The following is a 27,774-nucleotide window of genomic DNA, read 5'->3' as shown; positions in this document are numbered from 1 at the left end:
ACCACAGCTGGAGGGAAGATGAAATCTCAGTGACAGTACAGGTGTGTGTAAAGGAGGAAAGATGTGACTCACTACAGTGGTTCAATCTCAAGCCCCAGACTGAACATCTGCTAGTTGGCTGTGAGGAAACAATATAATAAAAAACAGCAAAATAATACATAATAATATAACTTTGTAAGCACATTTCAGCATTCTGCAGGGTGTATTACACCAGAGTACTGCTGACATTTAGCTATGTTTTTAAAATATAGTGATCACAATGAAACACAGAACAAATGAAGGTAAGTTTCTGTTTAGTTTTGGGTCAATTTGTCAATTTTTTAAGGACGTAGCTGTTCAAACTTTTCAACAGGACGAACATCACTTCTCTAGAGGGAAAACTAATTGTGTTCATGAGCTGAGAGTCACATGCTGGATTGATCTTCTGTGGTCCATCCATTTTTGGTTTGTTCCATTTCCTGTTTTGTCTCCTAACTTTAGTTGCTGTTGCTGGCTGTAGTTTATAATGAAAAAGAAAGATGAGGACAGCACTCCTAATTGACTTTTTAATCACCACACTGTTGTTTCGGGCGAGTCGTCCTTCTTCAATCAATCAAATTTTATTTATGAAGCGCATTTCATACACAAGGTAAACTCAATGTGCTTCACAACAAACAATCATAATAAAATAACTAACAACACAGTGCAAAGATTTAAGAACTGGAGTGATGTGTTGATATTTTTCTGTTCCAGTGAGAATACGTGCGGCTGCGTTTTGAATTAATTGTAACCTGTGAATACTGGATTTTGGAAGGCCGGTGAAAAGGCCATTACAGTAATCTAATCTGCTCGTTGTGAATGCGTGGATTATTTTTTCAGAATCGGATTTTGACAGGAAACTTTTTAGTTTGTAAATATTTTTGAGATGATAGAATGCTGTTTTTGTAACGTGGTTGATATGAGTCATGAAATCTAAATTACTGTCCATTATTATTCCCAGATTTCTTGCTGTAGATTTGCTCTCTAGAGACAGACAATTGAGATGTGCTGCAATTGTCTGTCTCTGAGCTTGTGCCCCAAAAATAAGTATTTCTGTTTTGTCTTTGTTTAGTTGTAAAAAGTTTTCTGTCATCCAAAGGTTGATATGGTTTATACACTGAGTGAGGGACTGTATGGGAGATACATCATCAGGATATAGTGAAATGTAGAGTTGCGAATCATCAGCATAATTATGGTAATTCATGTTATGTTTCTGTATGACATGTGAAAGTGGCATCATGTAAAGATTAATAAGCAGTGGACCAAGAATTGACCCTTGCGGGACCCCGCACATAGGGCCTGATTTACTAAGATCCCAAATAGTGGGTATTAAATTGCGTGCACAGTGCAATAGATTGAGCGTGCCGTTTGCGTGTGTTTTGCAGGTGATCTACTAAGAATAACTGTGTAAATGAAAACAGTTGCAACAGGGTGCAGACAGCAGTATTTAAATGAGGGTTTTGTGTCTTTATGGAGAGTTTAGACGAGCAGAAAGCTGCAAGCACAAAATGAAATGTGATCAGGTTCTAGTGGAAGAGGTTAACTAATATATTGAGTTATAACAAAAACTAATATTACCAGAAAAACTGTAGAGTATTTGTGACGAAGTCAATGCTGTTAGTAAAACCAAAAATATTCCACTCCAAAAATATTAACACAGGTGGAAAAACTCTGTCCTGTGTGTATTCTGTCATTGTGCCTCCGTCTCCTCCTCTCTACAGTAACAAAAGTCAAAAGACAAAGTCAAAGTTCTCCTCCCTGTTTTTTTTCGCACTGGGGTTGAAACGCCCCATATTACATATTCATTATGGCAAACGTATTAAGTGCGCTGCATTAGTAGATCAGCTTGCACATTTGTTGCAGGTGATGTCAAGTTTGCACACGTTTCTACACACGCAAACCTTTAGTAAATCAGGCCCTTAATGCGCGTTTTGAGGAGAAATTACCAAGGGATACAAAAAACTTCCTGTGTTGTAGGTTCTGAACCAATTTAAAACTGAGCCAGATAGGCCGACCCATCTTTCAAGCCTGTCTAGTAAAATGTTATGATCAACCGTGTCGAACGCAGAACTGAGATCAAGTAGTACTTCAGCGTGTGTACTGGCTATTTCACAATCACTTTCCACAATTGGTACAATAGGTCTATCACGGCAGGGGAGCCACTATTACATGATGTAGGCAGGGATTAAAGTTCTCTGTCGCTACGACGGATTTCTGTCAGTTGGATTGCCGAAAGGTCATATATGAGATCAATGCAGATCCGATGAGAATTACAAAGGTAGGATAATAATATATAATGTGATACTCTACATTATTATCACAACAAACACACAGCGGACATGGGCAGCCCGCTAGTCAATTTCTAAACATCAATAAATTGTTAAAATGATGTTGGAAGCAAGCAGACCATTACTGCATCTAAATGACTGAGTTAAGTTGTCACAACTCTCCACTGCTGTATGTCTGCTGCACATGGAGGACTCAGCTCCTCCCCCGCTGAAAGAGAGGAGAGGAGCAGCTAACGTTAGCCTCTGATGCTCTCCTTTGAGAGTCTGTTCACGGCAGGAATGCTGCTACTTTATTCCTCCTGCTGTTCTGGTTGGTTCAATATGAGAAAGCAAAGTCTTAATGAGAGATCTTCTTTATGGTTATGATGATGATCTCTGTATTAAACAGCTGTATGGATCACCTGGTGGGGCTGAGCATCAGTGTGTGCTGCTCACACAGTGAACCAGGTGAAAACTGGAGGTGATAACTACATCCTTACGTTACTGAAAGTGCAATAAAAGCTACCAGAGTAAAAAACCAAGAAGAGAAATGTAATTTAATCCACCCAAAAACAAGTGATTATTTGATTTTCATTTTAAAATACAAAATATTAACTTGAAATACAAGCTTTCCTGGTCAAATAGTGATTAATAAACATTAATAAATGGTTTGATTTTCTTTTCATATTTAGAATAATAAAAGATCAAATCACTGGCAAACAGACTGGATGTTGTAATCAAGGCAAGAGAGCAATAAATATAAATAAAAAATAACCACCTCACCTCAATGGTCTGATGGACCGTTTGAGTTTTTATAATGTTAATAACTATTTTCTGAAGCCCATAAGGTGCTAAAATAAAACAAATGATTTCCGAATATTTATACCTCCGCTGTGGTTATACAGAGCGCAGTAAGCCTTATTATTGCCACTTCATTTAGAAAAGAGCAGCAGTGGTTAGTGGGTGAAATATAATCTTGTTCAGCAGGAGAACAATCTGCCGTTTTTCTCAGCTGTTTCCACCTTGTTTTACCTTCAATCCTAGGAAGCAACCGTAATAAAGGGTTTCTATGAAAAGGTAGATGGTGAACAGCTTATGACTTGGCCTGGGGGGAAAAAATCAGTCAGGAGATTTTTTTAATCTCTGTGTAGGTCACTAAAACATAAAACAATAATAAAATATAAGTACAACATTTAAAAACTAACAAAAAAACACAGAATGAGGGTATCCAATACGCCTCCTTTTGAAGAAGGATTGCGTCCATGTTACCATCTCTGTCTCAATGCCCATGTAATGTACTTCACTCAAGCTGTGTTATGACTATTAAAATTAAGATTCAAGATTAAAGAAGTTTATTGTCATATGCAGTAAAAAACACAGCAGTTCAGACAATGCAATGAAATTCTTACTTAGCTACTCTCCCTTACACACAACAACATATGACAAAAAGATACACACAACAATAATGGATAAGAATTAAAAAGATAAAATAGACTAAGAAGAAGAAAATTAAGCTAGATAAAAAGAATAAAATTAAATAGACGAGAAGTGCCGAAAAAAAAGCTTGACAACCAATGACTTGCGTTCACAGTTCCTGGTTTTGTTTTCATAATATAAATGACATGGACATTTTAACTGGTAAACTATATATTTAGTGTTACATGTGATTCTGCCCCTAACCTTGATGTCAGCACCAGACTGGAGGAAGTTAATTGATTCTATTTAATCATAGAATAACAGTGTGTACAATTATGACAAGGTCAATTTCCACTTGGATCTGAGACAGAAAGTGAGCGGTCCTCTGACTTCACTAGGAGGTCACATAAGTTAAAGCGCACTTGAAGTTTGAGAGTCACTTTCCAATATGTGCCAATATCTACTCACTACTTGTTTAACTAACTTAGATATAGGACTATAGGTACAGAGCAATGCAAGGCCCAGAGTAGAGGTATCTCTGGAAGTGGTTTTGAGGAGATCAGATCGCCTAACCAGTGCAGTCCAGTAATGCATCTCCATATCCTCTCACTACAAAGATCTTCAACAGGTGACTTAAAAGAATGATTAGAATTACAAATGTGTTAAATCCTCAGTAATTGACTATATGCTAGACCTCTTTTAAGGCTGGTGAATGATAACTACTAAATTGTTCAAAAGTATTTCTACCAGTTTCCTTTTTATATACCAAAGTATGTAAAGAGATTCAAAACACCCAAAAATAAGAAATACATTCCAGACCAATGTGACTTTGATGGATTCCCTTCTTGTAATTAAGAAAGCGTCGAATTCTATTAAGTCTTCGGCATCACCACTTCAAATAAAATCAATAACATACGTCTTCAAGAACTTTTAATGAATATAGAATAGGGATTGTGATTATAAATAAAGCTCACATTTCCTCACAAATGAATTGGCATAATTCGGAGCCACTGGTGAACCTATGACTGAGCCCCGATGTTGGGGACAGTATTGGTCTTGAAATTTAAAATAAGTCTTTGTCAATACTTCCTTGGGTAAAGATCAAAAAGTTGAGGAGTGGGATGTGATTCAGTTCTTCGATTCAAAGAATAGTTCAAAGCTTCTAGAGTGTCTTTGTAAAGTACACTGGGGTACAAGCCAGTATATAGAAGATCATTCGAGTCCACATGACAGTCTTTCAACTTGTTCAAAAAGTCTGTAGTGTCTTAGAGATATGAAGGCAATGCATATACCAAGTCTTTGATATGAGAGTCAACATACTGAGAGGAAGCTCTATGAGGGATCCATTTCCAAATACCATCAGTCGACCAGGAGGATGTAACACGTCTTTATGGATTTTAGGAAGAGTGAATATGAAAGGTTGTATCGGGTTGTCTTGAACCATGTATTGATATTCATCTTCAAAGATTTGTCCCTCTCTAAGACCTGTTTCAAGACAGCCTTGATTTCGTCACCAAACTTCAAAGTGGGGTCTGAGTGTAGAAGAATATACATATCTGTCACTTAGTTCTCTTTCAATTTTTTCTTTCAGTTTTTTTTTTTTAACCTCTACGAAGTTAGAAGTAAGTTTTTGGTTTATTCTGGGCACAGAAGTTTATAATGTCTCTTTCCACTAGCCAACAAAAGGTTTCCTGTCATTGATTGTGTACCTGTGGTGTAAATGTACTTTTAGGTTTGAAAACTTTTTTAGCAGTGGAGGTTGTGACTGACTCACACTGTGAAGAGACACACAGTTCCTGTCTTACAGGTCAAGAAAACTTCAATAACTCCACTCTCTCTCAAAGGAATCTACTTTTTTAGAGGGAACTAATGAGAGACCTTCACATGGCGGCTATGGCTCAGGAGGCAGAGCGGGTCGTCCACCAATTGGAAGATTGGCGGTTCGATTCCCGGCTCCTCCGGTCCACACGTCCATGTGTCCTTAGGCAAGATACTTAACCCCAAATTGCTCCCGTTGCTGTGTATGAATGGTTAGTTTCCTCCTGATGAGCAGGTTGGCACCCTGTGTTGTAGCTCCTGTCATCAGTGTATGAATGTGTGTGAATGGGTGAATGTGACATGTAGTGTAAAAGTGCTTTGAGTGGTCAAAAACACTAGAAAAGTGCTATAGAAGGACAGTCCATTTACTATTGAATTCTCTTGGGGAGTCCTTTGGGCAGTGCTTTTTCTTCCTTCTCCTTGTTTTCCTTCTTCTATTGAAGATGGTGATATTTGTCTTATTTTTTGTATGGCTATAGAATATAAAATTAAAAAGTCTCAATCACATAGCCTGCAATACTTTCTCAAAGTTGGGAGCACACAATCACACATTTGAGTGGTTAACTTTGCCATTAAGTAGCTTACAACTAGCTATAGTAGCTTTTTTGTGTTTCTATGATGAAAAAGAGAGAGGCCCGTTGCTAATATATTGGTACAGTGACACAGGTTATGAAGTTATTACCATTATTTACATTCTTCACAAATGATCACTTAACTCGATGGTTTTTACTTTGGTTGGTCTGGAATGTGATTTAGTATTATCAATTAAATCATCTTTTCACCCAATTATGTAATAAAGCAAAAAATATGAATAATTAACGTGTTAATATGTTTTTGAAGCTTTGACCAGTACAGAATGAAATTTGATGCTGAGGATCTTGTTATATCAGAGCTGCTAATTTGTACCTTTGAAAAAAACAAAAACAAAACACAGTTACACAATACAAAGTGCAGTGCAACAAAGTAAAACCATAACAAACAGGACATGATTTGGCAGAAATTTGACCACCACAGCATACAGTGCACATCATGTTACAGTGATAGATGCACATATCTAGAATCTTATTTCCTCTTTATTCATTTACACTTTAATGTTTTCCATTTTTATACGCCCATTTTTCAAGGTTTCATTTTTGTGTGTCATTTTATATCCTCTCTCCAAACCCTGCTGAGGCTCATAAATAACATCCACCCTTCAGTCTTAGGGGTGATAAAATCTATGTGCCTGTACATGATAACTCTTGACTGGATTCTTTATCTCCTTCACATTATATTTTACAACCTCTCTCACATACCTGACACACTGGAAAACAGAACCTTGTCAGTGAAGCTGCTTTATTTCCTGAATGCCTCAGATAGGTGTGGTAGAGTCACAATCACATGACTATTTATATCTGGGTGCCTCACATTATTACATAGCAGGTGTGTGGCATGCCACCACTGACGTGTGGAAATTAAGGTGCCAATCTTTCCCCCATTACAATTTTGCTTTCATATGTTTTTATATACACATGTGCAGCATATGACAGATAAAGATCAGCAACAGCAGGAGACAGTTGACAGAGAATCTTACAGAGTAACTGTGGACCTGTGGAGCAGCATCTGTTGGGTGTGAATGGAATGTTAAATGATGCGTTGGCCTCATCTGTCTGTCATCTGCTGCAATCTAGACAGGCTGTCACCTCGCTGTGACACAGTCTCTCTCACTGTTAGTTTAAGATGTGAAATAGAAATCTACATTGCTAATATGTCATTGTAGCTGAGATATTTTACTACTAAGAATTTGCAAATGTAATGGAAAGAAATCAAATTATAGAACATTTTGGCCCCAGTAAAGAGGCAATAAATATAAATATGCACTTATCAATATCTTTATTTTAAACAATGAATCAAAGGACTGTCTAATGTTAAAAGTGTTCCCCATAGTGATGAATCCACAGAAAATTATCTTCAACTCTGCATTTCCCCTCAGCTCTGTGCAACTTTTTACTTTTAAAGTATGTTAGCATCAGTCTGGTCTGTTCTCAGGTACGACGGTTTATTAAGGCCATATATGTAAAAAATATATATACTGACCTGGATGAGGGGGGGTAATATTTCGAGTAAAAATACTAATTTCTGAGATTAAACTGTGTGTTTTATTCTGCCAAGCAATCACCTCACTCTGCAACACTGGAAAGAAGTTGCTCGTGCATTATTCTGCCGTTATTTTTATTATTTTATCCGTGATTTTGTGACTAAATTTGTGACTTTAATCTCAGAAATTTTGAGTATTTTTATCGAAGTATTCCCCCCCCCCCCCCCCCCCCCCCCCCCCTCCAGGTCAGTATTTTTTTTCTTTCTTTTACATATATGGCCCTAATACGCCGCCTTAGGATTGAGATAAAAAAAACAAAAACACTTTCAAATATGAGATAGCCATTCTTCAAATGATCATTTCATTTCCTGGTCCACATATCTGTGTTTGTATTTATTATACCTTACCTGATGAAGAAGCTAAGTGTTTGAGCATTTTCATTGACATTAAAGGGTTAGCATTAGCTTTGCAGTGCTACACTTTTGATCTACTCTTTCGCTCGGTGATTAATACAGGTTTGGGTGGTGTACTCCAGTCTGCTAGTTAGATTAACACGGTAGCTTTCAAACCACATGAGCCAAAAACACAAGAATTTAATTGAATCAGTGCAAAAGATAAATAGACAACAGGTGGGGGAAAGGCTAAATGACTTGTGTAATAGTCAGATCACGCAAAAACTAATTATAATATTGAGTGAGTGTTGATCTGAAGTTCCTGCCTGAGTTGTTGGCACCAAAAAACTATTTCTGATTTTGTTGTATTTCATAATAAAAAACCATGAGTATAAGCACAGCTGGAGATCAGAGCTGTTTTTTCATATGGCTTAGGCTACATTCCACAGACAGTTCAAAACCAGTATGTGTCATATAAGCACAATTCTTTTGAGAAAATATACCAACTAGAATGATGCAAGAGCCCAATATGATGGATCCACTTTATTTTAAGATGCACCTTTTCTCAAAGCAAAGTTATGTATTTTATATTAAATGCAGCCCTTGTTATACTTGAAATGAGAGAAAAAGTCACTATTACAGTACTTAACATTTGTGTATAATAAAATGTTACTTTCTGTCACGTTGTTGGTGTATAAACACACCTCACATTAACTGTTTTCATTTTTCTATGTGTTGAGCATCAATAGTGGAGGCCAAATAATCATCCCATTCCAAATAGGGCCGACTGATACTGGATTTTTGGGTCCGATGCTGATACTGATTTCTGATTTTTTTGATCAATATATCGTCTGATAATCTTGTATACATAAACACACATTTACTGCAATGGTCCCTCAAATTTGTTTACCAAACACTTCGACAAAGATATGTGCATGTACAGTTTAAGAATAAACATCATTTTTTATAAAATGACGTCAGTGCACTGACACAATAAACTTCACTTGGAATTATATATTAAACTTAATATATGTATCGGCACATATCAGACAGTATAAACGTGGATATGTCTGTGATAGGCCAGTATCAGCCAATAATATCAGTTGGGCTCTTATTCCAAACAAGCACTTTTTGAACGGGCATTGTACTGGTTGTAGACAATTACAGTGTATACATTGTAAATGGTATTCTAATGTATATTCTATTCTAATGGTATTCTAGTTCATCGTAACCATAGTTAAGTAAACATTTCCAAAGAAAAAAACCAGATTGAAGCTCAGAACCAGTATCTAGCTGTAACAGTAGACAGATGTAGAAATGAAGTGTGGTCTGCTGTGTCTTACATTTGTTCAGCTCTGCTTTTCAACAGACCTTTTCAGAGATGTGTCACAGAAGGGTAATCACAGCTGCAGCTGATACAAGTCATTATGGGCACATTTCAGTAGGTGTGCCACTTAGCAACCATTCACAATCCTACTAATAACACCGCTGTCTCCTTCACATATCTAAAGCAGACTTCCTCATTGTGTATTATCTGCAGCTGTGTCATTTAGTGTGTTGTCACATGAGTAATGGCTGCAGTCTTGTGCCAGATCTGTCAGCTCTGCTATTGTGCATGCTGGCTGACTGACACAGCTTTAAATGTTCATCACTGGTGATTTGAATTGTAGCTGTGCTTGTTCTGGTACGATTAGTCAAACTGGCTCATAATGCAAAATACAGCAGTGATGACAAGCGCTGCTAAAAAAGTAAAGTGTAGAACTAGGAGAGAGTGGATCCACAGCTCCAGATAGTTCACATGGCTCAGAGGGAGGGGAGGCGGGGGGAGGGGAGCTCGCAAGTGCACTTTCAGAGTTTTTAAATTTGAAAAATGTTTCAAAGTGGCATTGATCATCAACAGAGTGTGTGCTGTGACATCAGTGTGGAGTGTGGAACTGAGGCACAGCAGGGGTGTGAAAAGCATCTAGTTGAAATGGACTGATGTTACCCTGTCAGTAAACACAGCACTGTTATTTCCACTTGGAGATTTCAAGCTATAGTGGTTACCCACATAGCAAGTGTGTGTGCTTGATTTTTTCTTGATGACCTTGAAGTATCAGTCTGTAGCTCTTTTATTTAGCTGGATGACTGTATTAATAATAATATTGGATGTTATTTAGATGAAAGTGCATGCTGTAGTGGCTCATTCTGTAGTCATGGTGCCACTTGTTTATTGACATTCCCGTAGTGCATTTATCCAATCCTCCGTGTCTCTCAGTTTGACTTGTATTTATGGAATGATGTGATTAAACTGTGATTAGACATTGCAACAAAAAAACACACACACCCTTTAGTTTGCTGCATGTTGTGGCTCATTGTGCTCATGTCTTTCAGGGTGTGAGGAATACTCTGGCAGGGGAGGAGTCCCAAGTGGAGCACCTCAAAGCTCAACTCAAGGAGCTCTTCAGGTTCCCGCAGGATTCACACCACCTGTCTGATGATGTCCTGGCTGTTGTCAAAGAACATCAGAGGTATGTGACAGGAAGCCCGCAGCTTTCTTTGAAACCTTGATAGTCACATTCTTACGCCCCCTCCCTCCTCCTGTTCCCTGACAAGCCGCGATCCAGTTCCACAGTAAACAGGCCGATTCAAGTGCCATTCATTCAGCTGTAGGATGTCACCATGTGATGCTCTTTGTTCACAAAGACGCACTTAAACCAATGGATGACAGCCCACAATACACACAGGCATGTTTCTCGGTTTAGGTCATTGTTTGTTTTTCAGACTTCAGACTTACAAAAGTTGCTGGAACGTCTATTTACAATACTTGTCACTGACAGATTTTAAATCCTGATTTAACCCTCAAATTCCACCTTAATGACTTTGAAGTTACAAAAAAGAAAAACAATCCTCTACTTAGTCTGACAATATCTCATATATATATATATAATTTATATATATTATAAATACAAACATGGACAAATGTGTTGGTACCCTTCCATGAAAAAAGAAGAATCCACTCTGAAATAACTTGACACTGACAAAAGTAATCAGCATCCATTATTGTGTATCCATAAAATACTCAAATAGATTTTTGATTCAACAGAATATTTTATTATTAGAGGCAATCACTGCAAACAAGTGATTTCTGTAGCCCTCAGTGAGACTTCTGCATCTGTCTCAGGTAGTTTGACTCTTCCTGAGCAAACTGCTACAGCTGTGTCAGGTTTGAAGGGTTTCTTCTCCAGACTACATGTTTCAGCTCTTTCCATAGATGCTCTATACGATTCAGACTGATAGAAGGCAACTTCACAATAGTCCAATGTTTTGTCTTCTCCATTCTTGGGTGCTTTTAGCTGTGTTCAGTCAATTGATTTTAACTTTCAGGAGGAATAAAGCATTGTTTTAATGAGATATGAGAGTACCAACAAAGTTGTCCACATCTGTATGTATATATATATATATATATATATATATATATATATATATATATATATATATATATATATATATATATACATACTGTATGTTATAGCATGCACTGCCGCAGCATTGTTACATAACAAAACTGTGACTGTGTTATGTAATAAAACCCAAAATGAACAAAATACACTTCCTGACAAAAAGACAACAGAAAGGCATAAATGTTTACATTGTATAGAAATGATTTGGATTGAACCATTTACTAACCTGTAAAGATCAAGCAATTAATGAGATGGGCAACAGGTAGTGTGTATCCTTCTGTCGCTTCTGCTACTCTGAAGATGAGGTGAAGCCCCTTGTAGCACCAATGTACACCTGGCAACTACACATAATAGGTTGCCCCGCTGATGTTTTACTGCTACTTTCAGAGATTTGTGGGGCTTAATGGACTGCTCCAGATTTGGATTTTGAGAACTCAGACATGAATGAGCTGCAGTGAGCTGTTCAGTGAGGTAATGATAGCTGGATTTTGGTCAAAAAGCCTGAAATAAATTCAACAAGCCATTAAGCTGTTGATTTCAGAGTAACTCCCTTAAAAGAACATTTCAGTTTAAAACCAACTCGATATTCACAATTATCATGTTAAATTGTATGCTTGCCTCTTGATGCTTTTCACACTTTTACATTTTTAGCAGACCTATAAAGTCACTCTAATAATTGAGCTATCAGTGTAATCATATTCCATTACAGATGTTAAAGTTATATCTTAGTTGTACATCTGGAAAAAATATTAGAATCTAATGGGCAGATTAGCCCGAAATGCTCTGAGCACATTCCTGCTCTCCAGAGAATGAACCCTTTTACATTTTCTTCTAGCGATACAGGAGCAAGACTAAAGGGTGACACACATAATACACACATATACCACATATACCACATATTCGTGGTGTTGCCTCAACTAACGGTAGCAACACACATCAGAGGTGTGAAGGTACAGCTACAGAAACTCAGATTTTACAAGGAAATGTTTTCTGTGTAGAAACGCTGAAGATTAGTATCTACTATCAGAAAGAGATTAGAAATGACAGAATAAAATGAACTATGTATTTCATTTTGAAACTTAAACCTATGAATTTATGGTTCAAATCAAGCAGACTCTAGGAGATGAAATTAAATCCAGGTTGTTTGTTTTTGTTTGTTTGTCTGTATTGCTAGCCTTTTATTTGTGTATCTTTGTACATTTTCTATGAATTGAAAATGTCCACAAATGTTCTCCAGAACATCATCAGTGTTAAATTCATCAGTGACAACATTTCCAAACCTTCATATAGAATACTCCCAAATGACCAGGATCTTAATCTTCTTCATAATCTAAGCAGATGTTAAAACTTCTGCCTGAAGTGTTTCAATATAGAAATGTCATTAAAAACACAGCAGCCAATTAGAATCCCGGTTATGCCTACATGCTGTGTTCCCAAGGAGAACCTGAATGTCTGAACCATATTCCATGGTATCCAATATTTTAGTCAAAAAAGGTGGAACATCTATAACATTACCAACTGTAAAACCCACCACTAGCTCAGCTAAAAACTAAAGATTGAGTTCTGCTTCTAACAAGTCCTTCACACCACAAAGCATTTCTGACCTAGACACACGTCCAGTTTTAATCTGGCCTTGACAGGAGACAGAATTTCTGTCTGCTTTCAGAATGGAGGGACAATTAAATTGTGTGCCTGTCAGAATTCTGGAGTTCATTCAGTGACTTCAGTAAAAAAATGTCAAGCATGGCAACAGATTCAGATTCAAAAATGTAATTAAGTTTTTACATTGTGTAGTGGTCTGTAGCATCCATCCTTATTTCTACACAGTCCCTCATATTAACCATTTACTTTAACATGTTTGGTCTGAAAGTTGAAAGAACAGCCTAATTATCTGTATGTTAGTAGTTTTACTCCAACTTTTTAGCGTCTAGGGAGGCTTTAGAACTTTAGCCTTTTTTTAATAAACAGATGAGACTACACAGCTGACAGAACTCCACAACACATAACAAGAAACAAGGTCAAAAACAAAGAACATCGCACCATATTCACAGACTCGACAATTAAAGCAGAAATCCACAGAACCAGATTAACAAACTAAATCAGCCCAACTAACCCACATCAATCTGTGTGCTGGATTATGTCTTTCCATCTGGAAGCACTGTGTCCTACGAGCATCTTATCCCAGGAACTCTGATCATGTAAATCTGTTGTTTGTCAGAATCCTCTCTGTCTGTACAATCATGTTTTAATTTGTGTAAACCAGCTACCTAAAAACTCTCAGATAAATAGACTGTATTATCCTCAAAGGAACAATTTGTTCCTACAATGTTCATTATGCATTCCCCAAAACATAGAGACATTCATTCTCTGTTTGCAGGTGTCTGGCCTTCAGAATGACAGATACAGTAACTGGAGCCTGGTGGCAGACTGAAAGAGACATTACAGACTTTTTTTAATGGAAGAATGTGTACTACTACTTTTCTTGATATTTACACGTCTTCTAATAGTTCGTCAAGTTTTCAAATGATTTGCTTTTTTTTTTTTAACAATTGTATTTCAATTATTAAGGAAATTGCTTTTAAATCCTCTCCAGACATGCTAAATGTTCAGTGGACTGTACTTCTATAGCTCCTTTCTAGTCTTTTTGAACACTCAAAGCACTTTTATACTACATGTCACATGTTTAACAGTTTAAAAATAGTCTGTTTTAAACAATAATTCGTCTGTTATGGTTTTTCAGCAACTACATAAAAGGAGGGGATGGAATCACAGATAAACTCACAATATGATACCATCACATTATTCTTCCCATGAGATACACAATATATCACAAAGAAATAGTCTACAGTATATCATGATATCTGTAACAGTTTCATAGTGCAGGAAATAGTCAGATACTGTACAGTGATTATTAACAGTAGACACTAACACACTGTTAGTTCCTCTCACAGAGCTGTCCCGTGTGTGATAATAGAGCCAGAGTGGTGACATCATGTTAATCACCAAAGCTTTAGTGCCTTTCTGTGGCAGTAAACACAACACATGATCCAATAATAAATAACTGCTGTATTCAGAGCTTTTTAACATGATAAACAGAGGGGTGATTACCATCTGACTGTCACCAATCTGTTGAGGAGGTGGAGGGTAATGATGAGTCTGACTGACATGCTGCTTATAACATTTATGCTACAGGACAGCAGATAAGTCCAGAGATAGTTTGGGGCTGGGTAAAAAGTCATTCATTCACTCATACTTACAGTACATTTTTTCTCACCTCTCATGTTAAGAGGTTACTTTTTATTTGTCAGTATTTTTCTTCATAGTGTGCTTTGTCAAAATGAACACTGAAGCAGAAAATGAAAGTACCTGTGCTGTCCTACTTTCTTATGCTTTTTCTCAAAAACGATTTGCAGAGCACATGTTTAAACCTGCATTGTTTACATTCATGTTTATATCAGCTGGCAGTCTTCCTCCTCTTTTTGGTTTAGTGTTTGTGAGCATGTCAGTGGTGTAAGACATACAACTAAAACTGAGGCTCACTTATCAAAACATTACTCCACAACACCACTAATGGTCCAGAACTCTATGAGGTAACTGTGCTGTGACTGTCTGTGAGTTAAGCCACAGTGGAAATGAAATTAGATTAGTATGATTATTTTTATTGTAAGTGAAAGCTCATGCAGAGGCTCTGTATATCATACTGTACTTTAACAGAAGAGTAGAGTCCAATGTGCTGATGACAGCAGGACTCATACAGCAACAAAAAACTATATTCTTCACAAGTGCATATTTATTAAATCAATCAATCAAACAAACTTCATTTATAAAGCAGCTTTCATACAGGTTAGTGTAGTTTAAAGTGCTTTACTGTTAGTTGATTGACAGCTCATAATAAGACAGAACAAGTGACAACATTAAGAAAAGGAATAAAAACAAAGAGCAAATTAAAAGACAAAAATTGAGACCAATGCACACGAGAACATAAGAATGATAGAAATGTTAAACATTTGAAAAAAATAAGTAAAAAAATAAATAATTAAACAGATTAAAATAATAAGTAAAATAAGATAGACTAAGAGAAAGGGTTTATTAAAAGTTAGAGTAAAAACCAGGTTAAAAAGAGATTAAAAAACAAAAGAAACAGATGAATCGAATTGATAAAAGATCAAAGTTATAGAATGATAATTATAAAATAGTGTAAAACAAAGTAGAGAAAATAAAAAGATAACAATTTCAAACATTAAAACAAATACAATAAAATGGAATAAAAAAGACTATAAACTATTCAGTTTTTAATCAAAAGCCAACTGCTGCATCACAAATATGTGAATAATACATTTTGGTACAGGAACAACAATAATAAATATAGCATAATACAATGTTAATACAGGAATGAATGTCTAATTAGAGCCTTGATGGTCAAAGCAATAGCTGCAGTCTCATCTTGTGTCATGGTGTTACAGTGTGAAATGCAGAGCGACCAGGCTGTGTTCAGAGTCAGAGTCCGGCCTGAGAAACATCTTCCAGGACCCGCTGCTGGTCTACGCTCAGTGGAGCCACATGGTCTCTCAGGTTTTGGAAGCTTCTGCTGACGTAAGCGACTTCTCCCACATCGCCATGATGGTCCAGAACATCGAGGTAAAACACACATCGTCTTAAGAAAACACTTCATATGATAGTTTTCCCTCATTAATGTGGAAGTGTGCTCTTGGAGCTGACCTTAGAAGACTTTCAGAGACTTGTGTTAGAGCTGTGGTTGTAGTTTCCACTGTACACCAACTCTTTAGAAAAATGCCACAGAATACAGAATAGCAGTCGTTACTCATTTTAGATTTACTGTCAGATGCATATTTCATGATACTGTGCCAGTTATCTACCACATGTACAGTCTGATAATGTTTCTAATGTCATCAGTTGTATAAAACTTGTTGTTTTGATCATTTTCTGCTAGGTTTTAGTTGTTTTGTTACATCTGAGCCACAACAAGAACAGTCCAGTACAATCATAACCTGACCACTTTGTTGCATGTCAGTCTCTCTTTCTACTGTTACATCAGCACATTAATAATCTCGCTTAATACACTGACTCTCTGGATGTGGGAAAGTGTCTCCATGGGTCATCAAGGAAAATGAAAAAGCAGAGGAATCATGAGGGAGAAGTTACCACCCATCACTCTGCTGCCCACATATTTACATCATGCTGTGAAAGAAAACATCAAAAAGATTTTTAACTCCCCAATTTCATGTCGACAGGAAAATAAATTTCAAAGTCAAAGCGAGTGTGTGAGTTGTGTGTGGCGCCACTGTTTTATAGTCTTAAAAATTCTGTGTGAAGTTGTGCATGAATGTTCTGTATGGAGAGTTTCTGCTGTGGAGCTTACAATTACGTGAGATCATAAAATTGCATTTGCACTTGTGTGTAATATTAGTGAGTGTATTGTTTATGTGTCCTCTGTCTTCCGTCCTAGCGTCTGCTGAAGGACAGCGTCCATCTACAGGAGCGTTTCAGTCAGCTGCAGGTGAAGAGAGACCTGCTGGAATCTGTGTTTGGTCCTGAGTGGTCTGATGGTCTGCAGGGTGAGCTCAGTGCTGCCATGAGGAACAGAGAGCTGCTGCACAGTCAGCTGCTGCAGAGGAAGAGCAGACTGCAGGTGAGACACCTTCACTGCACCTTACATGTTAATGTGAAGCATTCAATTAATACAGGCTTATGGCAGTCAATCGGGGGAAAAGGAAGGTAGTAGGTAGGTCCTTCTTAAAGATTCTTGCTACAATGGATACCTGTTTGAATAGAAATATTAACTCAACACCAATTATTACTCCTCTACATAATGTCAAGATGATTGTTTTATATTTTTTTACTATTATTGTTTTTATTGCTTTAGCACTCTTTTATTTTTTACTATCCACTTGCTGCTGTAATAATGCAAATGTCCCCATCATGGGACCAATAAAGTAATATCTTATCTTAAATAAACCTTTAATATGTACACATGTATAAATGCAAATGTATTCTCCCTCTAATATAATATGTAATAAACATAAATGTACAAACATGTATAGCACTTTTCAAAAAGCTGTGTACTGCTTTACAAGAGGACATAAAAGCAGTCAAATTGACACATAAGATTAAGAATATAACAAAAATACAAACAAACAAACAAAAATATGAATGAATAAAGGATAACTAGACACAGAATAAAACCATTTTAAGAGAAGTCTGAAATGTAGACATGTAAACAGACTCCTCCAGCAGGTCTTCCTGTTTACAAAGAGCTGGTCTGTGGTTTTATTCTGGGCCTGGAAGCTGCTGCTTCTACACTGTGTGACAGAGATCTGTCAGACTGACTGCATGTCAAACTGTGAACAATCAGAATGCAAGCAGGCATGTTATAAACTCACCACCTTCATATTTTGACAATGCAACAAAATGAAAAACAAGCTTTAGTTATAGAGATGACACTGCTTACACATTCAGTCGGTCCGATATTGTCTGCCAGACTTTTTCTCTCTTTTATTACTCTGGATGTATTTCATTTTTAACATATATGTTTCACCTCATCATTAGTTTCCATTAGAAGCTGTGTCTCACCTGGTGAGAAGTGTGCAGCACACGTTTTTTCCATGTGTGCATCAGTAAATCTTTGATCGATCAAGTGGTCTGTGTAAGAAAGCTGTGAACACGCATTTATCTCAATGACCGAGACCTGTCTTGACATAGCTGCATACCTTCATCATCCTGGCCCGGCTAACGTGTAACAGATTAAGCCAGGATGATGTGATGACACCTGGTCAAGCCTCGCTTTTTCACTTATCCTGAATTTCTTAATTGTGCTTTTGTGTAACAGCCCTCTGGTTCCAGGACAGAGAGGTTATAACTCTGATGATGAGTTAATCTGACACAGTGAGCATCTGAACACACAAAAAAAAATATCATCAAATATTGTGAAATAGCATCCTGGTTGCAGAAACATAAAGAAATGGAGGAGATATGGAAGTGTGAGACTTTGTTAGATGATAATTATAATAATAATAAGATAATAAACTTTATTATAGAGAACCTTTCATACAAGGAATGTAAGTGAAAGTGCTTTTTACAGACAAAAATAAAAATACAATAAAATAATGGTAAACATACAATCAAAAAATTAAAAAAATGTAGTAAAAAAAGGCTAAGATGAGACTATTAAAAGCCAGATTCAAATAAGTTTCCAGCTGTTTTTTTTTTTTTTTTAGAGCTGACATCTCTTCTAGCTTTAGGTAGAGTATTCCATTATTTTGGAGCTTAATTAAAGAAAGTTGCACTTCCTTTTTTCTTGTGTATATAGCCAGCAGCAGATGATCTGAGAGTTCCGGAAGGAACCTTAACAAGAAAAAAAGAAGCTTAAAATCTTTTCAAAAAGATCCTGGGAGCCAGTGAAGTGAAGCTAAAACTGGAGCAATATGATGATGTAATACATGTATTCCATCTGTCATTGTTAGCTCCACTGGATGAAGGTGAAAAACAGACGGCGCCCTTCATATTAACCCTATCATATTCAATACAGTTCATATTACAATAGCTTTAAACTACATAGGATGGAGCAGTGTAGTCCAGCAGCTCAGTGGACTGTGTGCTCTCTCTACAGACCTCATTTCTCTCCCAAACACACATCTCATGATATGTTTCCTCCCTCACAGGGATTAATCTCAAGAACCAAGGACTTTGGTGACGCTTTCAGGTCCATTCACTCTAAGCTGGCCAGTCTCAGAGACAGACTGGTGGCAGCTGATGGTCGTCAGCCTGACATCCTGGCCAAGAAAAGCCAATCAGACCAGTTCAGGGTGAGTATAATCCCAGACCAGACCAGGGCCAAGATGCTCTCTGTACACTGTCTTATCACAGCAGATTAAACAGATGAGCTCAGATAGTGTCATGCAACTTCTTCTAAATGACAGTAAGTCATTATACTACATTATATTCAGTCTGTGATATTTGAAGAAATATGCCACTTCCCTCATCCATTACCAACAACATGAATAATGTGTGTTTTGGCATTTACACCTCTATATATCAAGTACAATTTACACTACAGTCATTTCTCAAAGCCTTACCTTCAGCCATTAGTTTCAGTTCATTTCAGATCAGAGAGCCCGGTAACTGGAGCTAGGTTAAATCATCACTAAACACTGTGTCTGCTTTTATTGTTGTCAGAATGATTGAGTTCTTTATGTGCTGAGTAATATAGAAATCTAATAAATGTGAAATCACTTCCCTAAACTGAAAGTTTCTCTCACTAGTTTCTCCTCCTGTGTGTCCTCAGGTGATCCACAAGGACCTGGAGGACAGTGAGGCTCACATCATGGCTCTGGAGACTCTGGTGTCCAACAGTCAGAACAACAGGACTCAGTTTGAGAAGCTCTATGCTGACTGGAAATGTCTTCACAAGGCAGTCAGGGTAAGATAGAGTGCTTTATAATAGATGAGCTGTAGCATCCTTAACATCACAGGAAGCCTCCACCCATAGTTAAAGCTGTGCTTATCAATCGTTTTCTATTAACAATGGATCAAACTACATGTAGAAGTCATATAAAAGTTGTGAAGAAAGCACAGGTAAGTTATCACCAAGCACTTCATCTCTTATCTGCTCAGTACCATCTTTGATTTTACAGTCTGCAACTTTACTGTTTTAGTTCAGTCTTTGTGCAATATCACTTCACTTTATATATATATACACACACACACACACACACACACACACACACACACACACACACACACACACACACACACACACACACACACACACACACACACACACACACGAGAGACAGCAGACAGCAGAGCAGAGAGAGCATGCTGAAGAGAGAGAAAGATAACATTTTACTTGAGTTAATTATAGCCATGCTTACTGTAAGTGCAATTAAACCTTCACAGGTTAAAAGTCAGTCAGAGTCATTTATCAAAACATGTGTTCAACAAGCAAACATTAACTGAAGCAACATTTTACTCTCTGTGCCTGCAGTGTCCCTCAGTATCCACTGCTGCTATGTTTTAACTATAGTGAAGGTGTCAATAATCATATCTTATAATTAGACAAAGTCTTGTAGATTGTGTGGTTGAGCAGCAGCCGCCACACACAAACCAGCCTGTCTTCCTTCTACATGCAGGGAATCTGAGTGAGGAGGACAGAGGATAATGACTAATTACAGTGTTCTTTTTTCTTTTCAAACCTCACTCCGTGTTCTGATATATGGAATATTTTTCTATCTCAATCCAACTAGTCAAGGCAGATGTTCGCCCACTTAGATTCTGCTTCTGCTCGAGGTTTCTTCCTGTTAAAGGGGAGTTTTTCCTCGCTGCTCATGGAGGAATATCAGGTCTTTTTAAAGTAAATAGTACAGTCTAGACCTGGGGCCTGTACTGCCAAGAGGGATTTGGGGTTAGTGAGGTAACTTCAGGTTTAAGTCTGGGTTTTTAGGAGAAGTTACAATAAAGTGACAAGTAAAAAAAGAGCATTTTATAATTTTATAGATCAGTAAAAACATTTTAGTGTTCCAGACTTTCTAACGAACAGTGAGATCATTTACACTCAACACATAAAGATGAGTTTAGCTGCATCTTAATTGTGCAAATGTGGATGATTTTACACTCTGACTCCATCACTGCAGTCAGAATAACATGAGACACCTGTGTGATGATAATTGGAAATAAAAAACTAATAATCCACACTGTTAATTAGCTCCAATGATTATTAAATGTAACACTTGGGTCAGACATATTTAGATGGTTTCTTCGTCATCAGCTAAATAGCAAAAAATACTAAATTACATCTAGTGTTTTTCCATCTTCTTATTCTGTTGTATGAATACTAATATACTAAATATACTAAACTAAGACCAGCTGTTATCACTAAATTGAACGTATATATAAGTGTTTACATGACAGTGCTGACCAGCTGTAGAAGACAGTGTACTGGAGGGTATTGATGTAACAATGTGAACCAGCAGTGTGTGTCACTGTGGGAATCCAAGCCAAACATAGATAACATTCTGTCACTAAGTGTGACTTTACAACATATCTGATTTCATCTGATTTCAAACCACCAGCATGATTCTTGAATAAGCTGTTTGTGCACCAACTGCTCATCACTCATCACCAATCAGACTCCAAATGATACTCGTCAAACACAGCAGAGTGCTCTCATCATGCTGCTCTTTATTTCAGAGAGGGAGAATACACTGTGAGTGTTGGGACTCTGCTCTTCCTCAGGGGGAATCTTAAAGAGAAATGTACTGTTTATTCTCATATGTATACGGTTTTCTAACAATTTGCAGTTTACCAAAAATGAATGTATTTGTTTGAGTCTGTCACACAGTAAACACAGTGTTTGTCTGGAAATCCCTGTAGTGATTTTCTCCATCAACATCAAACTGTTGAATTCTCTCCACTTTTTGTGTAAGCATAAACATATACTAGAGTGATGCTGCAGCTATTGTGCATATTTTTCTACATTTTGTCATCTGATCAAATATTTTGGAGCTTTTTGTCTCTTTATAACATTCAACATTTTGCAGGAACTGTCATGCTGCAGAGTTTGTATTCCACTCAGACAGAACTGATTCCCACCAGAAGAAGTTCATTCTACATTATAGAAAATAGAGTCCTTGTGTCATGGTTGTAGATGTGATGATGGCAAATGAGCAGACTGTCAAAACTCAGCTTTCAGCACTCTGTAGTTTACACGGAGGTGTAATGATCAGAAGTACTGACTGCTCTGGTCACACATGGGTTAAACAATGGCCAGCCAGCATGAGGCTGTGAAGCCCATGTGGGCTGACTGTATGAGCCCCATAATAGATGTAAGTGGACTAAGCATGCATGGGCATAAACAGGGCAAATTGTATGGGCCCAATATTTTTTCAAAACTATGGGCCCCCCATTTGTAACTCACCCAGTTGGGCCCCACCTGAAACCCAGTCAGAACCCACTTGAAGCCCATATAGGCAAACACAGGTGGGGCCCCACCTGAAACCCAGTCAGAACCCACTTGAAGCCATATAGGCAAACACAGGTGGGGCCACCATGGAAACTGTGGACAAACCCCCTTGGGACCGTTATTACAGCACATATGTAACCCTTATGGGGCCCACATAGTGTTACATACATGTTCAAAGGTGCTGGTTTGGTTGCTATGATATTATTTTTATATAATTCAGTTACAACCAGAAGTCACTTCTTATTAACGTTCTTTCTGTGTAAGCACTAAGCAGACTTTTTTTTTTTTTTTTGGTATAAATGAATTCTAATTTGAGTAAAAACTGGTAGTGCAGTAGCTGTTACAGTTCTTACCAGTGTTTCTCCATGCCACTGACTTTTTCTTTGACTTTTTTCCTTTTTTTTTTTTTTTTAACAGGTGAAGATGCTTGAAAGTGAGGACGGCATCGCAGAGCACGAAAGCTTCCATGACAGCCTGCTGAACGTAGAGAAGTGGCTCATGATCATGAAGCAGAAGCTGGAGTCCTTCTACAGCCCCGCCGGAGGATGGAGCATAGAGGGCCGCAAGCATGAAGCTCAGGTCTGTGTGTGTGTGTGTGTGTGTGTGTGTGTGTGTGTGTGTGTGTGTGTGTGTGTGTGTGTGTGTGTGTGTGTGTGTGTGTGTGTGTGTGTGTGTGTGTGTGTGTGTGTGTGTGTGTGTGTGGAGAGAAACCCCACAGATTTATCGCTATTATTAGGGCTGTCAATCTTCCTCTATAATCCCATTAGAATTTCATTCATTATTATTTTTAATACTCAAATCATATTCAAATTTTCAATGCTCACATTTAGTCTAGTATTGATATTCATGATGTACTTATACACAGGCTTATGTGTTGCCAATGCCACTGTCAATGTGGTCATTTTACATTCTGTCCACTAGAGGGCATCCCAACATTACCAAGAAACTTGCTAAAGCTTTCAGCTAGCTCCTAAGTAATAATTAAGCTTAGGCACAAATGAATAATGTTAACTTTAATGAGCATTTTAATGTCAACACATTCCTCTCCTCATGGTTTCCTCTTTCAATGAACTGAGCAAAAGCCAGAGCTGCATAAACTGAAAATAAATAAAAGTGCTCCGTTTACTGCATTAATAATGATTACATTTCAAACTACAGTAACATCAAGACAAAAAGGATGAGATTTGCTTGTTCGCCAACACATTTATATAAAAATACACATTCAAATAGTAATTTCAGCATTTGATTGTTTTGGGGGGGTTTTTTACAGTTCAAATTATATTTGAATACCGAAATTCCTTCCAACAGCTCTACTGCACGCCTATCATTATCAGACTCAGAATAGACAGTTTTTAAAAGAGGATCAACTTGATTTGGTTTACTCAACGTTACAGGTTAAGGTTGTGTTGTGCCAGCAGTGGCTAATGTAGCCTGCAACTGCTAGCATAAAAGTCTGCTAACCTCACTTCATGCAGATTTTTATCATTTTCAAAGTATTAGTAGTAGAAATTCTCCTTTATCAAATTATTCACTGCATAACAGCTCTCCCCTGCAGTGAAATGTGCTACATGATTAACATGAGCCTTGCTATATCCTATGAATCATCCAAACTGATAGAAAATGTCATTTGAGCACGATAGAGAGGTGAACCAGAACCCTTTTAGAACATTTTCATCTTGTTTGTAGTCTGGAAGTCCAGAGAAGCTTCATGACTAAACTCATCAGTTCATTCTAGTCATTTGTCTTGATATGTTTTCTTCTGTCAGGCAGCTCTGTAAAAGTAAAACACTGACCTTAGTTGTTGGCCCCAGTCATGAATTTTAATGGGAAAAGTCTTTATAATGACAATATTAAGTTCATTATCCCAGTGTCATCACTACAACGGGCTGAGAGTCTTCACCTTTTGTATTTAATTAAGGTCATTGTGAAGTCTGGCTGTGTGAGCTGTGCTCTTCTTTACTATACAGTGGATATGAAATATGTACACCAGTGTGCTGAAAAGTTCCATATTAAAAAAACATCAACTGTTTTATCAGCAGCTACAGACAGCAGGAGAGAGCAGAATTCCATTCCAACCTAATAATACTGTTGCTTCAGAGCGCTCACATTAAACACAAGAATATGAACGTTTCACCAAAGACAGACAATGATGATTCACAGCCTGAAAGGAGAAATGTGAACTTTTTTCCTAGCAGTGAGGGAGCTTCACACACTTAAGTTAACCATGACTAGGCCTGTCATAATAAATACATTATCAACTTATCGTACATTAGCGTAATTGTCAACATCATCATGTCTATATATCAACTTATTGTATGATACATGGACATGATCATTATTTATCATTATTGACCTCAGTATTGCCACACTTCACATTAGCAGCTAAGATGCTATTCATGTCACATTGGCTAATAATAAAACACAACAAAGAAAACACATGTACGTATATAATAATCTTGAATTAAGAAAAATGATTAAATATAAATAAAACACATAACAACATATATGCCGATACTGATAAATCTGTGATAGGCCAATATCGACCATAATATTGGTTAAGCGTTATATCGTTCTGGCTCTACTATTTAATATAGCTGTGCACTCCATGGTTGCAACTAATGATTATTCTTATCACTCAGCCGTCAGTTATTCTTTATTTATATTTATCAATTGATAATGTTTGAATGTCTGAAGAGCAGTCCAAAACTGGTAAGTATTTAATTGAATATGATTTTCAGAGCAGCTTATTATCATGATCAGATTATTTGATTAATCATCTCAACACTCATGCACACACAGCTTTACTGTTCAATGAATAATTATGAATAATATTACAGGTGTGCTCACACAAATAAATCCATACATACTGTTTAAGGTTTGATTCAGGTGTTTACAACTTGTCTGACTTCAGCAGTTAGTTTAATAGTTAAAGTGTTATAATGATCTTAGTATGGCCACTATTTAATTGTGTTCAAACTAAGAGCATCTCTCTCAAAACACTCTTATTAAGTTTGTTAATGTAATGAAATCAGTACTGAGATGTTTGAGTCTCAGTGCTGAATTTCATTTATTTTCATGTGTGTCTTGCTGCTGTTTTTCTTTCCATGAATGAAATATTGAAGTTCATCTGTCATAGAGTGATGTAACCTGAACTGTCCTATTGCAGCTTTAATGGTGAAGTTGTTTGTTTGCTCAGTCATGTGTAAAAATGTGAAAAATGTGTAATTACAGCAGACGAGCGGTTTACTGATTGATAGTTTCTTTTTTTGTGTTTATATTTTTATTTGGAAAAGACATCATTTCAGTATACAGAATTTTAACATTTCTCATAGCACTCTTTTCCAGTGTATCTGCATATATACAGGAAAATGATCTGGAAGCCCCAGTTCTCATGAGCTGTAGCTCAGTCCTTAGAAACCTTTCAGTCCTTCTCCTTCTTTTCTAGAGATGTGAATTCAAGAGTGTCTCTCGACCCAATCATGTTTAATCACTTTGATGAACATGCTCATATGTGTTCACCTACATAGCATCAAGTAGCTATAAAATCCTCTGTGCTTCTACAGTACCCTGCTAGCCATTAGGTGTTCCACTTTCATACAAGAACCTCCTCCACAAAGGTGCACAGTGTCACGTTATATAACATTCACATGAATGTAATAAATGAATGTATGGAAAGATGTAAATGTCATTCTAATTGTTCGTTTGCTGCATTGTCCACAGAGAGCACTGGGAGAGTTTCCACAGAAGGAGCTTCAGTTGCAACAGATGGATGTGCAGGGTCAGGAGGTTCTGAAGAGGACTTCAGAAGAAGGAAGAGTCCACATTATCAGAGACATGCAGCGTCTTCAAGAGTCCTGGTTGGCCTTGTACAACATGAGTCTCAATCTGCACAGGTACTGTAATACAAATGCATGAATAATAGAAACTTTGCTTCTTTTGCAGAGCAGTTCAGCAGTCCTTGTGGTTGTGATGTGTTAAAGTTACAGGTGATGAAAACACTTCCCACCTCTTTTTTTCTGTCTCTTCCAGGCTGCTGAATAGCTCCACAGAGCAGACAGAGCTCAGTGTGGGGGGGGCAGACAGTCAGAGCAGAGAAGGAGGCTCTAAGATCCAGAGAGGCCAAGAAAGATCAGGCAGGGATGGAAGCCTGGGGGGAGACACAGGGGAGGGGGGTGAGTGGATCCAGGGACATGCTGACGAACATGAAGAAGAACACCTCAACACGTCAAGAACAGACAGGGACAGTGAGCGCCCCCCTGCAGGAGAGGAAGAAGACACCTCTGCATGGAGCGCTCACAACAGAGCAGTCCAGAGAGTTTCCAGAGAGTCCACCACCGATGGAAGTCCTCACAGTGACAAGTCAACAGGGGGTGACAGCAGCATGTCGGGCACAGCCAGGGGACATAAAGCAGTAACCACACAGGTGAACTATGGTGGGGGGGGCGCAGTTAGCTCTGGAGAAGGCAGCGTGGAGGCAGGAGAGAGCCTGAGCCAGGGAGGAGGAGCGTTCGTGCTGTTCAGAAGAGATCCAGCCTGGCAGCCAGCCACAGCACCAAGTCAAGACACAAGGGTATAGTTTCATACCAACCCATACACCCTTACTGCCTTTAATTGAATGTATGAAGAAGCACTACAGAGCTACATAAGGAGCTCAAAAGTGCTAATTAGTGTAAAATGAGTGAAAAAGAGACAGAATGAAGTGAGTTCATAGCTTAGCATTCATTCCAGTGATTGATGCAGCTTTCTAGACATCAGTCTTGATGTTTTATTATGTCATCTTTTAAATCCTACTTGTAGAACACTGGTTAGCTTTGAATGGATGTAATCACCTTCACGCCCATTCTGCACTCGTCTGGCAGAACAATCACTCTTGAAATGAAATAACATCGATAGGAAACAAAGAGGCACAGAAATATGCTGACAGATGACCGCTGCAGACAACTCTTCCTGTGACGGATGTGTTTACATCCGCCACTCCCAGCTCAGACAGAACAAACCACAGCTGACGAGTGTGTGGTGTTTACTGCTGCGCCTTAATTTTCACGTCTCAGCGTCTTAATTTGTATGAGTTGTCTAAGTAGTTTATGTGTTTACAGGGAAGCACGGGGCAGTATGAGTCCAGGAGGAGGGAGTTTGAGGCCTGGCTGTGCAGAGAGAATGAACACCTCTCAGAGATCCTCAGGTCCAATGGAGCCACACTCAGTGACACAGAAGTCAAGATGCGACAGAAGAAGCTCAATGTGAGTTCACATGGATCACAACTCACTGCCACTAGTAACATTAGTTTTCACTGCTCTTCATAACATAGAGAAGCCATAATAATATAATATAATGTAATAGAAATATGACTAATAATAATAATGAT

The 27,774-nt window shown here is 37.7% G+C and overlaps 1 protein-coding gene across 1 annotated transcript in view; it reads left to right on the top strand.

The window, feature by feature from the left end:
- The window catches only part of syne3 (spectrin repeat containing, nuclear envelope family member 3), a 59,651-nt gene that overhangs the window by 13,226 nt on the left and 18,651 nt on the right, over positions 1 to 27,774 (top strand). Inside the window, exons 7-15 of the mRNA XM_062439815.1 lie at positions 10,362 to 10,498; positions 15,895 to 16,069; positions 16,899 to 17,081; positions 19,111 to 19,254; positions 19,734 to 19,868; positions 22,827 to 22,988; positions 26,130 to 26,302; positions 26,439 to 26,979; positions 27,506 to 27,649. Of these exons, the coding sequence (XP_062295799.1) occupies positions 10,362 to 10,498; positions 15,895 to 16,069; positions 16,899 to 17,081; positions 19,111 to 19,254; positions 19,734 to 19,868; positions 22,827 to 22,988; positions 26,130 to 26,302; positions 26,439 to 26,979; positions 27,506 to 27,649 (1,794 nt within the window). The remainder of the gene's footprint in view (positions 1 to 10,361; positions 10,499 to 15,894; positions 16,070 to 16,898; positions 17,082 to 19,110; positions 19,255 to 19,733; positions 19,869 to 22,826; positions 22,989 to 26,129; positions 26,303 to 26,438; positions 26,980 to 27,505; positions 27,650 to 27,774) is intronic.

Source organism: Scomber scombrus, chromosome 19, assembly GCF_963691925.1.
Source record: "Scomber scombrus chromosome 19, fScoSco1.1, whole genome shotgun sequence".
NCBI classification, from domain to species: domain Eukaryota; kingdom Metazoa; phylum Chordata; class Actinopteri; order Scombriformes; family Scombridae; genus Scomber; species Scomber scombrus.
Note: the sequence above shows the minus strand (reverse complement) of the source record. Positions and strands in the feature narration are given on the sequence as shown.